Raw genomic sequence first — 18,429 nt, 5'->3', positions numbered from 1 at the left:
CGCCTGACGAAGAGAGTGTTTGAAGACCAGCATCTCAAACCTGGCACCAAGCTCATGGTCTACAGAGCAGTAGTGATACCCGCCCTCCTATATGGCTCAGATGGACTATGTACAGCAGACATCTCAAAACACTGGAGCACTACCACCGACGTTGCCTCCGCAAGATCCTGCAAATCCACTGGCAGGATAGGCGCACCAGCGTCATTTCTCGCAATCCAAGATCCCCAGCATCGAAGCATTGACCACACTTGATCAGCTCCGCTGGACGGGCCACATCGCCCACATGCCTGACACGAGGCTCCCAAAACAAGTGCTCTACTCAGGGCTCCGACACGGCAAATAAGCCCAAGGTGGACGGAGGAAACGCTTCAAAGACACCTGCAAAGCCACCCTGAAAAAGTGCAACATTCCCATCGATACCTGGGAATCCCTGGTCCAAGAACGCCCAACATGGAGGAAAAGCATCCGGGAAGGTGCTGATTACCTTGAGTCGCTTTGCCGAGAGCAAACTGAAGTCAAGCGTCATCAGCGGAAGGAGCACGCGGCAACCCAGGCACCGTAACCTCCAACCATCATCTGCCCTACCTGTGACAGAGACTGTAGGTTCCGCATTGGACTCTTCAGTCACCTGAGAACTCATTTTTAGTGTGGAAGCAAGTCATCCTTGACTCCTAGTGACTGCCTAAGAAAGAAGATGAGAGTGAAAGGAATGGCTTGGGCATTGTAGGGATGCTTTATGTTGTTGGTGTGGGATGGTGCCAACCTGGCGCATCATGTGGCAGCCAGGGTGTACAGCATCAGGTGATGTAAGTCTGGCCATTGAGCGGTCATCTCTGGGCTCCCGGACACCAATGTGGTCGGGTGCTAATGCCCTGTGTCCTGTGCAACATCAGTTGATTGTTTTTCCTAGCCTTTCGTGGTGTATTTCGTGGGGTCCATGCCGCGATGGTGCAGCCTGGCACTGCACATCTGAGCCGGGCTGCAGCCACAGCACCCCACATCCCCGGTGGCATAGTGGAGGCTCCTTTAATGGAAGAGGAGGGCCTGTGCTCGCGCTAGCTCTACAGGCCGCTGGAAAATCTGCGTGCATACCGCCCTGGTCCTGCCTCTGAGAGGAAGTGGAGTGCCCGACGTTGCAATACACTTCCTCCCAGGGGTGCTACCCCCAATTTCGCGGCCGGGACGGGACTTCTGCGCCCGGTGCAGGAGGTCAGACTTCGCCTCGGTTACTGCACCCAAACGGGGCGATACCGAATTTCAACCCCGTGGTGTCTACTGGCATCGCTGGATGCTTTTCATGGTTGATGTGCACTGCATGGAATTTTGGTTTTGGTTAGCCCTGATTTCAGTACTTTGATTTTATTTTTTTAGATATTTTTGTTTAAAGCTAGTTTGGGTGGACCAGGCTCTCCCTTTAATTGTTAATGATGTTGCTCCTTTAAGGAAGGCATTTATTGCCTTTTGGTCAGTGTGAGTTTTGCTCAATCCCGGAGTCGCACCAGCCTACTACAAATAGAACCCAATTTTCATGCTTTCACCCTGAACAACTGATCTTGCTTATTGGCCGAAGGTCCTCGGATACCCCTGAGCCTCCACTTGGAAATACAGCCCATATCATTCCACTTTGCACACAGAGGTTTCCTTTTTTCTCTTTGATATGTCCTTACTATACAGTATAAATGCACACGGGGCCCATACTTGAGAGAAGGTCACTCTGTGACCAGTTACCTTTATTACCAAGACCTCAAGTGATGAAGGTGGATGGAGCTTCCCCTTTTATACCTGAAAGTCCAGGTTAGGAGTGTCTCCCACAAGTTCACCCCCTTGTGGTCAATGTTCTCAAGGTGTATACATGGGTCAGTTTATACATGGGTTACAATGATAATTGAATATATGACACTCTTGTACAGCATATCCTCCACTGCTTTGTTGCCATCTTCCTAGCAGGAGGTGGTGCCATCTTTGCCAGCTGAAAATTCCTGTTGAAGGCCCTGTTTTAGGGCCTTTTTACTGGAACTGCTGGGGATGGGGTGGAGGATAGTATTTGGCACCGTGGCTTGTAATCGGCTGCTGAACTGTTCTACAAACTTCTTTTGCCACTTTTGTGCAATGAGTAGATCTATATCCCATCACGATGTGCAGTGTCACATATTGTACTGCCTCTTTACTTGAGAAGGATGTTTTTAAACTTTTGGCTTGACTTTTTTCCCTCTTGTTTATTTTTAGTGACCAAACCTATCATTTACAGAACACCAACATACTGCGTATACATGACAAAGGGGGTCCTATTTTCACTAGGGAGGTGAGACTGTGCCACTGGGCTATTCACGACAAATATCTATCCTTAAAGGGATGACCCCAATAAAATTTCAGGCAGTAAAGAAAATAAACTAATCAAAGTAACTAAAATAAAATAAAATCAAAATGGTAAAATCAGAGGACATTGAACAGAATTTACGTGTGGAGACCACCAGTCACAGAAGCATGACAAAGGAACACTATTTTAAATTAGGCTATTCAAACTGACCAGGACAGATGGACACTTTATGAAACTTTTGTTTTGCTATTCTCCTTTAAATTTATCCTTTTTTATTTTATTAACTTCGGTTTGTTTTTGTTTAAATTAGTTTGGGTGGGCCATCCCATTCGGTAAATTCAGTGGTGCAGCCTCTTTGAGAGAGGCATTTGACGGTAGTACAATCCCAATCTGTTATTATACTTCAATGGTCAATGGCACTGCATAGAATATTTGATTTCCCCTCATTTTATAGTTTTGATTTCTTAAAAGTGTGTTTTCCTTGGTACGTAGTTTGGGTGGACTTCTCCCTGGAACTTTAGTATCACTCCTTTACTGGGGGGCACCTGTTGACTTTTGTTGGGCTTTGCCAGTCTGAATAGCCAAACTTAAAATAGCATTATTTTGGTATTGTGCCTTTAAGGGTCATTCGTCATAACCCTATGGGTTGAAATGAGCAGAGAGCCCCTTTGTCGTATATACATTTTACTTTTCCTATTCTAATAGGCCTTCATATATTAAATTCCATTTGTCATTCCCTAGCATACATTTGCTTAATTGTAGCTTAATGCCACCCAGCAAATCTTATAATGGTATATACAAGTAGTATTCTCTAAATCAGGTATATGAAACGTACGGCCCATGGAGCAGTTTCATCTGGCCTGTGGTGTGCTGCATTGAGTCTCCTGAAATGGGGCACACATATCTCCACTGTTTCTATTAGCCCAGGAGAATTGCACTAGTGAAACTTTGTGCTGCATTAGTTAGCACCACCGCTCCATGACTTCACTTCCCCCATCCAGAGTGCCAGCTCAAACTCGGGCGTGACCGGAAACAGAGGTGATTGGTGGAAGGGAGAGAGATAGCGTGGGGAGAAACATAGAAAATAGGTGCAGGAGTTAGGCCATTCGACCCTTCGAGCCTGCACCACCATTCAATATGATCATGGCTGATCATGCAACTTCAGTACCCCATTCCTGCTTTCTCTCCATACACCTTGATCCCTTTAGCCGTAAAGGGCCACATCTAACCCCCTTTTGAATATATCTAACGAACTACCTCAACAACATCCTGTGGTAGAGAATTCCACAGGTTCACAATTCTCTGAATGAAGAAGTTTCTCCTCATCTCGGTCCTAAATGGCTTATCCTTATCCTTAGACTGTGACCCCTGGTTCTGGACTTCCCTAACATCGGGAACATTCTTCCTGCATCTAACCTTTCCAATCCCGTCAGAATTTTATATGTTTTTATGCGATCCCCTCTCATTCTTCTAAATTCCAGTGAATGTAAGCCTAGTCGATCCAGTCTTTCTTCATATGTCAGTCCTGCCATCCCAGGAATCAGTCTGGTGATCCTTCGCTGCACTCTCTCAATAGCAAGAATGTCCTTCCTCAGATTAGGAGTCCAAAACTGTACACAATATTCAAGGTGTGGCCTCACCAAGGCCCTATACAACTGCACTAAGAACTCCCAGCTTCTATACTCAAATCCTCTCACTATGAAGGCCAACATGCCATTTGCCTTCTTCATCGCCTGCTGTACCTGCATGCCAACCTTCAATGACTGATGTACCATGACACCCAGGTCTCGTTATACCTCCCCTTTTCCTAATCTGTCATCATTCAGATAATATTCTGCCTTCCTGTTTTTGCCACCAGGCAAGGCTGGGGTGGGAAAGGATGAACAGAGACTGAAGGGCAGGAGAATCGTGGTCAGGAGTTTAGGTCTCGTAGTGGGGGTGGAGTCCGTGAGATTGGGTCTTGTGGGGGGTCTGTCAGAAGATTGGAATTCAGAGGACAGGAAGATCAGGTGAGTGGTCAGGAAATTGGGACTCTTGACAGAGGGAGAAGGTGGTTGACTTATGAAGATAGGTTGAGTAGGTTGAGCCTATACTCATTTGTGTTTAAAAGAATGAGAGGTGAACTTATCGAAAAACATATAAGATAATGAGGGAGCTCGACAAGGTGGATGCAGAGAGGATACTTCCACTCATAGGGGAAATTAAAACTAGGGGGCATAGTCTCAAAATAAAGGGGCGCCCATTTGAAACTGAGATGAGGAGGAATTACTTCTCTGAGGGTTCTAAATCTGTGGAATTCTCTGCCCCAGAGAGCTGTGGAGGGTGGGTCATTGAATATATTTAAGGCGGAGAAAGACAGATTTTTGAGCAATAAGGGAATAAAGGGTTATGGGAGTGGGCAGGGAAGTGGAGCTGAGTCCATGATAAGATCAGCCATGATCTTATTGAATAGCAGAGCAGGCTTGAGGGGCCAAATGGCCTACTCCTGCTCCTATTTCTTATGTTCTTATGTAATGGGAATGGGCTTAGGAGAAGGGGTTATGGATTCTGGATTGGGGAATGAGGAGAATGGGAGACTGGGGGTGGGGCTTGGGAGATTGAATTCAGGGGTTGAGAGGGAGATGGGTATGGGGATTGGGACTCAGGTGAGGGGAGAGTGACAGTTGGGAATGGTGGTTGGGAAGATTGGGGCTTGCGCAGGCGGAGAAGGAAACTAGACTGGGGTTGGGGTGATGGGGGTTGGGCAGGGGGAAGAGAGGGAGACTAGGAAATGGAGTCAGGAGCTTGGGTAAGAGGAGAGTGGGAGACAGAATTGGATGTCAGAGGGATTGGGGCTTGGGCAGGGAAGAGGGAAACTGGGAACTAGGAATGGGAGATTGGAGCTTGGGTATGGGGAAGAGATTTCTGGGGAATGCAGTGGGGTTGGGTAGTGTGTGCGTAAGGCCCAGCATTTCCTCTAGAACCAGGAGCAACAGCAACATTGTGATGGGAGCGGTGCTAAGAGAGGAGTAGCCAGTAAATGAGGGAGTGAAACCTGGGGAGCTTCCTGTGGGTAAACTGTGAAATGTTGTTTCTACTGGTGGGCAAATAGGGAACAAGGGTATGGAGACTGAGGATTCTTACTGCATGCAGCGAGCTGCCTGCAGTAATTTTATACAAAATGAGATGCAGGAGGGCCGAGTTCGATCAGGGATAAAGCCTACTTCAGACCGCTTTCCGACATTGGATTGTGGCCGACCACAGCATGCATTGTACATCTTGTGGTCAGTTTTCTTGGAGAAACATCAGTCTTTAAAGGGACCACTGGAGATTGCCACCAAAGCAATAAGTAAAAAATTGGAACCAAAAGGAGCAGGAGTGCACCTCCTAGCTGCCCATTAAAACTGCGAGTTGCTGCCAGACACCACTCACCTCCGCCCCACCCCGCCTGATCTGCTCTTCTCCCCCCAGACTCACGATGGGTCTGGTGCTGCCCTACCATTTGGACAATCTTCGTCGTCTTCGTGATCAGTGCGTTGTCTCTGGTGTCTTCAGCACATCGGCCATATCCTGATGATACAAGAGAACCAACTTTACGGGGTCCTCTTGCTCATCAGTTTCGGCGTGGTATTTTGTGTTTGCCACTGGGTTTACGGCTGAATTCGAGACAATCAAATTTCTATGCCGTTTATCAAACACCACTTGAAATGCAAAGAAAGATCCACGGAATAATCCTCATCCACTAGTTTAGTTACCTACTGAACCGATTCCTAGTGTAATACTATTCTGCCCTATAGAGTTAATGCCAACTACTCTATTATTTCCAGGTTCATGGCTCACTCTTTTTTTTAAATACTGTTTCATTAGCGACACTTTAGTCTTCAAGTAAAACTCCTATATTTATGTGGTGCCTAAAATATTAGCCAATGTCTTGTCAATTTTCTCTTTTGCTTGAGGATGCTATGTTTAAATTGTTGTTTTATATGAATATTAATGGGTTTTATTAATATATTGAGGAACACCATATTTAGTTACATTAGTTGCCTGTAATTGTCTATAGTGGCTTTTGAGACAATACTATAATTGTAATCCTTTGTTCATGATGAAAAAATGCCAACTGTAATACTGAATGCACTGGGAGAGGTTTTACCTGTTAGACTAGAAATATTGTCCATTCTTTCTCTTAGGTAAATAGTGATCTTGAGATTCCACCAACACAACTGGTTCAGTTTAATCCTGAACAAGAATAAGGCACCAACTAAGAAGAACTTGGATGATTAAACCTTGTGAAGAGGAATCAATAATTTACAGTTTGTTGTGGACTTTGGGAAATTGCTGTGGGATGCATTTGATTACATCACAAATTCGATAGTGTGCATTCTAATGCTTCGATATCTAATCAGTAATTAATAAATATTGTTTTAAAAATATTATGCTGTCCAAGTATGATTCCCCCCAGTATTGTTGAAGTTCTTCTCTTTTGTTATTGCTGCCAATCCATTTTTAAGCTTCACTTTTTCTTGAATGGCTTTATGTTTTATGACCAGACAAGCTTGTGATGGCATTAGTGAAAAATGCTAAATTTAACTTGGATACGGATTACAAGACAGCAAGCTAATTGAGGGATAGGAAATCAAAACTCAAGGATGCCCCATCTGTAGTCCCTAGACCGTGGAAATTAAGCCTGCAAAGGCAGGCATCTTAATCCTATTTGTGCTTATTTTGTGGTTCTGGAAGTTGTGAAAGAGCTGTATTTAGTGCTGTAGACTAATTTGTGTTAAATTCAAAATCAGAATGTGTTGCCTTCAGCAACCTGAGATATATGCAGATTACTGTGAACATGGATTTAAATTATATAGGTGGCCACCAAGTAACACTCCCTGGTACTCATTTATGCAGACCACAATGACAGTAGGGGTTGCACTCTTCTACCATAACTGAACTTGGCACTCTTGGTCAAGAGCCAGTGCTGTAGCATTGCGGCTTCTGGCTGTCCATAAAAATAACTTTCTAACTGGCCCTCTTATGGACCATTTGCTGTAACACTAACAGTTTCGATAAAGAATGGTGTAATTAGTTCTTAGAGCACAGATGCAGCAGTTATTTTGCATTTCTGAAATAAAGACAGGAAAAGCTAGAAACACTCAGCAGGTCAGCATCTGTGGGGAAATAAAAAAGGCTAGGTTGACATTTCTGATTGGAAGCATTAACTTGGCATGTTTCCTTTCTCCACAGATGCTGCCTGTATTGTTGCATGTTTCTTGCATTTTCTGTTTCTATTTCAAATTTACAGCATCTGCAGTATTTGGCTTTTTATCTTGCATTTGTGCCTGGTTTATGTGATGCAACATGTATTGTGCTTTGTTGCCAAGTAACTAAAGAACCTCATCATTACTCCTTCAGTGTGGCTATAAGAACATAAGAAGTAGGTGTAGGCCATATGGCCCCTCGAGCCTGCTCCCGCATTCAATAAGATCATGGCTGATCTTCGACCTCAACTCCACTTTCCTGCCCTATCCCCATTTTCCTTGATTCCCCTGAAGTCCCAAAATCTATCTATCTCAGCCTTGAATATTCTCAATGACAGCACTTTGGAGGCAGAGAATTCCAAAGATTCACAACTCTCTAAGTGAAGAAATTCCTCCTCATCTCAGTTTAAAAGGCTGACCCCTTATCTTGAGACTATGATCCCTTGTTCTAGGCTCTCCCGCCAGGGGAAACAATCTCTCAGCATCTATCCTGTCAATCCCCCTCGGAATCTTACATTTACGTGTATTGCCCCTCGGAATCAATGAGATCACCTGTCATTCTTCTAAACTCCAGAGAGTATAGGCCCAATCTACTCAATCTCTCCTCATAGGAATGTATAGGCCCAATCTACTCATCTCTCCAGGAATCAATCTAGTGAGCCTTTGTTGCACCGCCTCTAAGGCAAGTATATCCTTCCTTAGGTAAGACCAAAACTATACACAGTACTCCAGATGTGGTCTTACCAAGGCCCTGTACAATTGTAGCTATACTTCTTTACTTTTGTACTCCAACCCTCTAGCAATAAAGGCCAACGTGCCATTTGCCTTCCTAATTGCTTACTGTACCTGCATGCTAACTCTGTAATTCTTGTACTAGGATACCTAAATCTCTTTGAACACCAACATTTAATAATTTCTCACCATTTCAAAATATTCTGCTTTTCTATTCTTACCAAAGTGAATAACCTCACATTATCCCACATTATACTCCATCTGCCACCTTATTTCCCACTCACTTAACCTGTCTATATCCCTTTGCAGGCTCTTTGAGTCCTCCTCACAGCTTACTTTCCCACCTAGCTTTGTATCATCAATTAACTTGGATACATTTCACTTGGTCCTTTCATCTATGTCATTAATATAGATTATAAATAGCTGCGGCCCAAGCACTGATCCTTGTGGCACCCTACTAGTTACGGCCTGCCAATCTGAAAATGACCTGTTTATCCTTACTCTGTTTTATGTCCGTTAACCAATCCTCTATCCATGTTAATACATTACCCCCTTCCCAAGTACCCTTTTCTTGCATTACAACATTTGATCAGCCATGATCTTATTGAATGGTCAGCCATGATCTTATTGCACCTATTTTCTATGTTTCTATGTTTATGTGGTACCTTATCAAATGCCTTTTGGATATTCAAATATACTACATCCACTGGTTCCTCTGTATCTACAATGCTGGTTACAGCCTCAAAAATATCTAATAAACTTGTCAAACACGATTTCCCTTTCATAAAACCATGTTGACTCCGCCTAATCATATTATGATTTTCTAAGTGCCTTGTTACCATTTGCTTAATAATAGATTCCAGCATTTTCCCAACAATCAATGTCAGGCTAACTGGCCTGTAGTTCCTTGTTTTCTCTCTCACTATGTTCTTGAATAATGGGGTTACATTTGCTGCCTTCCAATCTGCTGGGACCATTCCTGTATCTAGGGAATTTTGGAAAATCACAACCAATGCATCCACTATCTCTGCAGCCACTTTTAAGACCCTAGGATGTAGGCCATCCAGTCCAGGGTCCATTTAGTCCCATTAGTTTCTCAAGTACTTTTTCGCTACTGATATTAATTACTTTAAGTTTCTCACTTTCATTAGCCCCTTGGTTCCCTCCTATTTTTGGTACACTTTTTGTGTCTTCTACTGTGAAGACAGATACAAAATATTTGTTTAAAGTCTCTGCCATTTCCTTGTTCCCAATATAATTTCTCCTTTAAGGTACAAGGTAGGTAACCTGCACTGAACCAGCAGAGTATGTTGAGTTAACTAATGCAATTGTCTTGTTTGTAAGTTGATTGTCTTCCATGAGCTAGGTGTTTCCAGTGAAACTAGTATCCACAGTTTGATGCAGATATTTTTAATACTTTATTTCAAATTTTAAATGTTCGTTTCTTTTTTTCACATTGTTTTCGCAACATGAACCAAAAGTTAGTTACACAAAGATCCATACAAAGAGTAACACAAAATAGAACATGATAGGTTTTTGTGGACATACAATCGTAGTTTCATATTTTCATGGATGTACACAATGAGAAATGTATTACAAAGAGAGGCAATTACCAATTACAAAGCAAATAGAACATCAATGTTATCCAGGGCATACTGTTTGCCATTTTCCACAGTGCAGTCATGCCTTGTAAAGTGCTACTTTATTTATTAGTCATGAAAATTACATTAATACTAGAGCTGGTCTGATAGAAAAGTAAGAGATTTATCTGTAATTGTGACCTTGGACAAATATGCTCTCAGCTTCTCAAACTAGTGTTTCTTAGATATTATGTGGGTTTTTTCTTTGCTTTCCCTGAAATGCCCACCCCAATTGGTCGCCTGGTGATTGGAGTGCCACTCGCATGCTCCAGCAGCATTTCAGTCCTGCATTGGGGGAATGGCAGGCGCGTGGGAGGCTGCTGGACCTGCTGAAGTGGCATGCCTACTGTCACGTCTTTATGCTGCTCGGACTTTCCACGGCAAATGATTTGATGTGGGCAATATCCTGCAACAAATCCCACAAATATCTCAACTTGCACCATGCAGTGCAATTTGCTGCTCAAATAAAGCAGTTTTGCTTAAAAGCCCTGGAAGTAATGAACATGCCTCTTCCAAGCAAATTACTTGCCCTACTTAATAGTGGGCTGGATTTGAACCTGGTTCTCATCAAGTCTCCCCGTATGTTGCATCACATTGTTATAATGTAACAAGAAAACAATCCTCATGAATGCATAAGCCACATGGCAATAAAATGCCATGCTTGTGTTACAACTTCTAATTAATGGGAATGAATAGACTGCATTGCAGTTTAATGTGTCTTAGATTTGCCTTGATATGATATATATGTTCATGCATCCATCACTTAACACCTAGATGAATCCAGTATCTGCTTGTTAGTTATAAGCTCTGCATGATGATGTGAGTGTTAGTTCCTTACTTACACCAGATGAACTGCTTTCCCTTGCCAAAAATAACTTATACCAAAGCAATAGCTTTTTGACAAGAGCATAACTCATAAAATCACCTTCCAGTGTTGAAGATTTTTTCAGTTAATTGACGGGGTATGCTGAAAATTATCAAGGCCACAAACAGTGAAAGGAGTAGCCCGGCCAGGAATCCAATGATGTAACACTTGTAGTTTCTCCAGATCAGTAGATAGGCAACACGCATTGGGTTCAGCCACCAGGATAAATTGGTATTTAGACGGCTTGTGAAACAGGTCATTTTTAATATGAATAAAAGAAAATTGTAGGAAAAATACACAACACAAATGATAGTTACAAATTATTTTGTTATAAATTCTAAAGCTCAAAACAGCACAAAGTTTACTTGGTAATGAGCGCAAAAAAAAATACAAATTACTTTTAACTACAGTTCAAACAGAATCATTCTGAAGAACTTCACACTGCACACCAAAATAATGATGGATTGGTAAAGTGTAACTTAGAAGTTTTCAAAATGATCTCCCAACCACTGTTATACACCCATCTCCTTTTTCATATATTAATTCAGACACACAAAAAGATGTTTTATTAAAAGTATTAGCTGTTAGTTGCATTCCACAAACCAGAATGGGTGAATGATGGTGATTCATGCACCAAGTAGCTTCTTTACCATATAACCAGGCATGCTGTAAAGGAAGAGGCCTATCATGAACAACAGCAACAAAGCCAACACAATCTTCACAATAAGCCACTTGTATCTGGTGCAGATGAGGTATTTGATGGATTTGAGTGGATTGAGGAACCAGATAAAAGAGGTGTCCGGCCGACTGTCCATGGCAGCATTAGAGAGAGTGGGAGAAAAAAAAAATTTGGTTAGTGGTGAATGATTTGTTAAATATTCATGGTTCGGTATTCACTAAGGAGGACACAAACAACCTTCCGGATATAAAAGGGGTCAGAGGGTCTAGTAAGGAGGAGGAACTGAGGGAAATCCTTATTAGTCGGGAAATTGTGTTGGGGAAATTGATGGGATTGAAGGCCGATAAATCCCCAGGGCCTGATTGACTGCATCCCAGAGTACTTAAGGAGGTGGCCTTGGAAATAGCGGATGCATTGACAGTCATTTTCCAACATTCCATAGACTCTGGATCAGTTCCTATGGAGTGGAGGGTAGCCAATGTAACCCCAGTTTTTAAAAAAGGAGGGAGAGAGAAAACAGGGAATTATAGACCGGTCAGCCTGACCTCAGTAGTGGGTAAAATGATGGAATCAATTATTAAGGATGTCATAGCAGTGCATTTAGAAAGAGGTGACATGATAGGTCCAAGTCAGCATGGATTTGTGAAAGGGAAATCATGCTTGACAAATCTTCTGGAATTTTTTGAGGATGTTTCCAGTAGAGTGGACAAGGGAGAACCAGTTGATGTGGTATATTTGGACTTTCAGAAGGCTTTCGACAAGGTCCCACACAAGAGATTAATGTGCAAAGTTAAAGCACATGGGATTGGGGGTAGTGTGCTGACATGGATTGAGAACTGGTTGTCAGACAGGAAGCAAAGAGTAGGAGTAAATGGGTACTTTTCAGAATGGCAGGCAGTGACTAGTGGGGTACCGCAAGGTTCTGTGCTGGGGCCCCAGCTGTTTACACTGTATATTAATGATTTAGACAAGGGGATTAAATGTAGTATCTCCAAATTTGCGGATGACACTAAGTTGGGTGGCAGTGTGAGCTGCGAGGAGGATGCTATGAGGCTGCAGAGTGACTTGGATAGGTTAGGTGAGTGGGCAAATGCATGGCAGATGAAGTATAATGTGGATAAATGTGAGGTTATCCACTTTGGTGGTAAAAACAGAGGGACAGACTATTATCTGAATGGTGACAGATTAGGAAAAGGGGAGGTGCAACGAGACCTGGTACATCAGTCATTGAAGGTTGGCATGCAGGTACAGCAGGCGGTTAAGAAAGCAAATGGCATGTTGGCCTTCATAGCGAGGGGATTTGAGTACAGGGGCAGGGAGGTGTTGCTACAGTTGTACAGGGCCTTGGTGAGGCCACACCTGGAGTATTGTGTACAGTTTTGGTCTCCTAACTTCAGGAAGGACATTCTTGCTATTGAGGGAGTGCAGCGAAGGTTCACCAGACTGATTCCCGGGATGGCGGGACTGACCTATCAAGAAAGACTGGATCAACTGGGCTTGTATTCACTGGAGTTCAGAAGAATGAGAGGGGACCTCATAGAAACGTTTAAAATTCTGATGGGTTCAGACAGGTTAGATGCAGGAAGAATGTTCCCAATGTTGGGGAAGTCCAGAACCAGGGGTCACAGTCTAAGGATAAGGGGTAAGCCATTTAGGACCAAGATGAGGAGAAACTTCTTCACCCAGAGAGTGGTGAACCTGTGGAATTCTCTACCACAGAAAGTTGTTGAGGCCAATTCACTAAATATATTCAAAAAGGAGTTAGATGAAGTCCTTACTACTCGGGGGATCAAGGGGTATGCGAGAAAGCAGGAATGGGGTACTGAAGTTGAATGTTCAGCCATGAACTCATTGAATGGCGGTGCAGGCTAGAAGGGCCGAATGGCCTACTCCTGCACCTATTTTCTATGTTTCTATGGGTAGGTACTTTGTGAATGATATCACCTCCAGGCGGAGGGAAACCAGTTTCCCTTCATCTCTGAAAGTTAGTAAATTCAAGAATTATTAGTACACTGAACAGCAAAGGTAAAACATACTAAATTCTTCAATCTTACAAAGTCTCAACCAAAAATCAGGAGTTTGATCCTGAAGCCAGTACACTCCGGGGGCGCTAACGGGGCACAATGGCGTTTTTGCCTTGGGAAGGGTGGAGGGCTACCACCACCCTGAAAATTGCCCTGGAGGTTTGGGTGGGTGCTGCCCCAGGCCAGTGCACAACCCAGTGATGATGTCATCGCCGTGTGTACCGACCCCTCATTGCCCCGTGCCAGACCCTTTATGCTCCGCAGGGGAAATTGCTACGCGGGTTGGGAAACTGTCGGACATCTGCCGCTGCGGCGCCCCTTAAAGGGGAGGCCTTTAGCACCCCGGGCCCTCACGTCGACCAAGCCACCATCGTGCAGCCCGGCACTCCGTTCTGGGTGCCAGGTTGCTGGCTCAGTCGATCTCCCAGAGCGCCCAGTGGTCCTCCCCTTTAATGGAAGGGGCGTTGTAGCGTGTCAGCGGTATATGGAGCATCTGCGTCGTGCTGGCCTGCTCTGCGCGGCACTGGACTCCGAGCTCCCTCAAAGGAAGTGGAGCGCTGGAGACAGCACTCCACTTCCTTTGAGGGGTGTATGGCCCAATTCTGTGTCGGGGGCGGGACTTCCTGGCCGGGCGCAAGAAGTCCTGGCCTGGAAGGTTACTGCCCACAATTGGGGCGAAGGCCGATTTCTAGCCCTTAGACTCTACACTTCGTTTAACAATGCTTTCTAATCCCAACCTCACATGAACATCCTCCACTGCATCAGTGTAACGTTTTCTATTTTCCATAACAGTCACCTGTCTAAAATAAGGCTGTTCAAGTTAATTCCATTTATATGCCAATTCATAGCAGTTTTAAGTAGTGGGCTCTGACGCACTAGGAACTTAATTGAAACTACCCAAACTAATTTCACTTACACCCTTATCTTACACCCACCAGGAAGTGAAGACTTTCATCCCATGGATCTGGACTGGATTCAAACCCAGACCATCGAGGTGAAAGTAACTGGCCCACAGCACCAGCTGTTCCTAACCTGGATTGGATGTATTTGATTGAAATGATGGATCTTAACTGTATATCGAACCTGCAGACAGAAGCTTGATTCTGTGTACTGGTCAAGTGAATGATCTACAATATGGAATATAGCTTGACTTGCCTAGTACCCATGTCTTCTTATCCCATGTCTTAACAAAGTATAGAGTCTGGGCTTATTCTGGACCAGAGATGAAATAAAAGCAGACTACCCTCCCATTACTCTGTGAGCATATTGCATAGGTTTAGTTATAACAGCTGTGGCAATATTGGATATGCCATGACATCTTTTATTTGATTCATCTGGGCAAGGCACTGGAATGATCACAGTTTATGATGCCAGTCATCATTCCACCAAAATGCAGTTTTGAGTCAGCAGGAAGGGTGGCCTCAATAAAGGTATAGTGGGAGAAATAGAACTGAATGGGTATAATGCAGTTTAAGTATGACAACATATTAGTCATATGTGGTATCCCGAGAATTGATCAAAAATGTTCTAACATAAAACTCTTAATGAGAGAAACGTAGCCACTTCTTTTAATGTTGGCTTCAGAAGTAAGCTTAAAGATATGTAGATGAGAACTTGCTCATTGCACAGGAAATTAATGGTGGACATTTTGTAAAATGATAAGTTTCTTGGGAACTTCCATGGTTCAGAAAGAATTGCACCTCTCCAGAAACAATTGGCAAAACATTAATCATCCATAAGCTTGGGAGTCAGCTGTTACATATACATAAGGATCGTGATGCTCAGAGGTGCACATCACAACCAGCTGTCTCTGAAACTATCATTCTCCGACAATTGCAACTCTGTTGGTGGAGTTGGTACTCAGTAGCAGTATGGACTTGGACAGGTTAGATGAGTGGGCAAATGCATGGCAGATGCAGTATAATGTGGATAAATGTGAGGTTATCCACTTTGGTGGCAAAAACAGGAAGGCAGAATATTATCTGAATGGTGACAGATTAGGAAAAGGGGAGGTGCAACGAGACCTGGGTGTCATGGTACATCAGTCATTGAAGGTTGGCATGCAGGTACAGCAGGCGATGAAGAAGGCAAATGGCATGTTGGTCTTCATAGTTAGAGGATTTGAGTATCGGAGCAGGGAGGTCTTACTGCAATTGTACAGAGCCTTGGTGAGGCCACACCTGGAATATTGTGTTCAGTTTTGGTCTCCTAATCTGAGGAAGGACATTCTTGCTATTGAGGGAGTACAGCGAAGGTTCACCAGACTGATTCCCGGGATGGCAGCACTGACATATGAGGAGAGACTGGATCAACTGGGCTTGTATCCACTGGAGTTTAGAAGAATGAGAGGGGATCTCATAGAAACATATAACATTCTGACGGGATTGGACAGGTTAGAGGCAGGAAGAATGTTCCCCTTGCTGCAGAGTTTCAGAACCAGGGGTCACAGTCTAAGAATAAGGGCTAAGCCATTTAGGACCGAGATGAGGAGAAACTTCTTCACTCAGAGAGTGGTTAACGTATGGAATTCTCTACCGCAGAAAGTTGTTGAGGCCAGTTCATTAGATATATTCAAAAGGGAGTTAGATATGGCCATTACGGCCAAAGGGATCAAGGGGTATGGAGAGAAAGCAGGAAAGGGGTACTGAGGTTGAATGATCAGCCATGATCTTATTGAATGGCGGTGCAGGCTCGAAGGGCTGAATGGCCTGCTCCTGCACCTAATTTCTATGTTTCTATGGACAGTTACCAGATCATGGACACTATATCGATATCAATCTATTTATTACACTAGGCACTGAAAATGTTAAATATGATTTGCTATTACATGCAAAAAACAATTTTTCCATTGTTGGCTGCTGATGTCAATCAGTGACTGTTTGTTACTCAGGCAAGCTGTGTGAAAAATTTCCCTATAAAAAATAATCAATGCATCTGAAGGGAATAATGATGAAACAAACACTAATTGTAACTGAATTGTATTCAGATTGTAAATAGTGAAGTATTGTTACTCAGATTAAAAAGGTTGACCTTAAATGTGTAATAATAGCCCTCACGTTCATTCTTGGCATCAAAACTCATTACAACTGCTACTTCTGCAGCCTTAGGAACCAGAGTTTACTGCAACATCCCTCAACTGCAGTCATAACTTATGTACTAGAAAGTCTCATGTTTAATAGTTGCAGTTTATATAACCTCCAGTGAGTATAATATTGCAGGAGATTTAAAGAAATGAAGGAAATAAACTGAAAAAGAGCAGAAACAATTAACTGTAGAGTAACTGAAAAGAATTACTACATGAAATAAATACACACATTAATCACATTAGGGAGAGCCTATTACTTAAGGACATTTACAGCATGTTTACGATACTTAAAAAAAAAATGTCAGTTCTATGCACTGCTATTTATCAATAAGATAGTTGGGGGAAGGCTTCTTGAGACAATTGCATCCTTTTTGTTCGGAGATAGGAGATATAATACATTAATATTGTTATAATTGATATAATATAATATTGTATATTCATATTTTAAATAAGATTTAAATTAATTGACGTGAAAAATAATGGGCCAGATTTTGTGGTAAATATGGCGAGGCTAACAGCACTATTAAAGAATAAATCAGACAGCAACAGCTCAGAGTATGAACATTTGCAGTAAAACGCAGAAATCGGGAGTTGCTGTCCAAGTTGCCCTGCTTCTCCAGAAACTGAGCTATACCAATATCTTGCCGAGAGAAACGGCACTGAAACACATGGAATGGTGTGAAGTTGCTGTACTTACTTAATATGTACACACTAAACATGCCAGAAAAGGTTAGGGCTTGTCCATTCCAGTGTAAATAATTTTTTAATGGCATGATAAGTCGTAATTGCTGCTTAAACAACCTCTGGCACCGAAAATTAACTTTTACTAGTGTGGAGTCTCATTCCTTCAGATTTTGGTATTTGTTGGAAATGTTTTAAAAACAATGAAAAAACTTTCTCTTTCTGTCTCTTACTTCCACCTTTCTTTCCCTCTGAACTGTTTTCGGTACACGATTTGGCATTGTAACTTATACTTCCTAGTTCAGACTCTGCATGCCTTATTAATTATTTTTCATTCTGCTTGGTTAAGGAGGTACACAGTTGCTTGCTCTGTTCACACATGTTCCTGATCTTCTGCACTAAAATGGCTTTCTAATCACCAAGTTCCAATGCAAAAGTCCATAGAAAGTCTGTGGGCAAGTGCAAGTGTAATGGACAGCTGGCACCATTCGTTCACTGCTGACCACATAATCCGTGCCATTGTTCATTTTCAAATTGTTAATTTTCTTGCTTTTATTGTGACATTCAGCAGCACAAATTTACACTTCCCATATTTGTGCAACCTGATATAGCCAGCTTAATAGAAACAATTTACAAGTGATTCTATTACCCTTGTGCCTTATTGGCAAGTCCATTATAACTAAGGTTAGCTATTGCATCAATTAAAATAATTAAAGAAACATAACGGACTGCCTGCTCTGAAACAAGGTAGATAAAAAGACAGGAACACACAGGGTACATGAAATATGAGAAAAAGTGGCTACCATTTTGAGGCCATTAAGCTCCAAGAATCTTCTTGACCAGGTAACCAGGCATGGAGTAAAGGAAGAGCCCGAGCAGGAGGAGAAGTAGCACAATTGCGAGGATCTTCAAAATCAGCCAACGATAGTTGTGCCAGATGAAATATCTGATGGATTTTAGAGGGTTCATAAACCAGATAAAGCTGGTGTCAGGGCGACTGCAGAATGAAGGACAGTAAAAGCGGGAGACAAAAAATAAAGAATGAAGAAGGGGGAAGGGAACAAGGGTAGTAGAAATGGAAAGAAACAAAGAGATGATAATTAAACAGGAGTTACAGTTTAACATCAAACGAAGACTGAAGAAGTTCCCACTTTGTGGATACATAACATACAACTGAC

General features: G+C 42.8%; 2 protein-coding genes across 6 annotated transcripts in view; one reads left to right on the top strand and one right to left on the bottom strand.

Annotated features, from left to right (window-relative positions):
• The window catches only part of drc1 (dynein regulatory complex subunit 1 homolog (Chlamydomonas)), a 165,265-nt gene extending 156,215 nt beyond the window's left edge, over positions 1-9,050 (top strand). The window contains exon 17 of the mRNA XM_070885107.1: positions 6,484-9,050. Within this exon, the coding sequence (XP_070741208.1) occupies positions 6,484-6,546 (63 nt within the window). The 3' untranslated portion in view covers positions 6,547-9,050. The remainder of the gene's footprint in view (positions 1-6,483) is intronic.
• Positions 9,051-11,408: 2,358 nt separating this feature from the next.
• Positions 11,409-18,429, bottom strand: part of otofa (otoferlin a) — a 655,153-nt gene continuing 648,132 nt past the window's right edge. For 3 of the 5 annotated variants that reach the window (XM_070884402.1, XM_070884401.1, XM_070884405.1), the window contains one exon: positions 17,989-18,248. In XM_070884402.1, the coding sequence (XP_070740503.1) occupies positions 18,068-18,248 (181 nt within the window). In that variant the 3' untranslated portion in view covers positions 17,989-18,067. Of the gene's footprint in view, positions 11,590-17,988; positions 18,249-18,429 lie in introns of those variants that run through there. The other 2 variants (XM_070884403.1, XM_070884404.1) reach the window with 1 other exon arrangement.

The sequence above is a fragment of the Pristiophorus japonicus genome, chromosome 7, assembly GCF_044704955.1.
Source record: "Pristiophorus japonicus isolate sPriJap1 chromosome 7, sPriJap1.hap1, whole genome shotgun sequence".
In the NCBI taxonomy this organism is placed as follows: domain Eukaryota; kingdom Metazoa; phylum Chordata; class Chondrichthyes; family Pristiophoridae; genus Pristiophorus; species Pristiophorus japonicus.
This window is presented reverse-complemented; position numbering and strand designations above follow the sequence as displayed.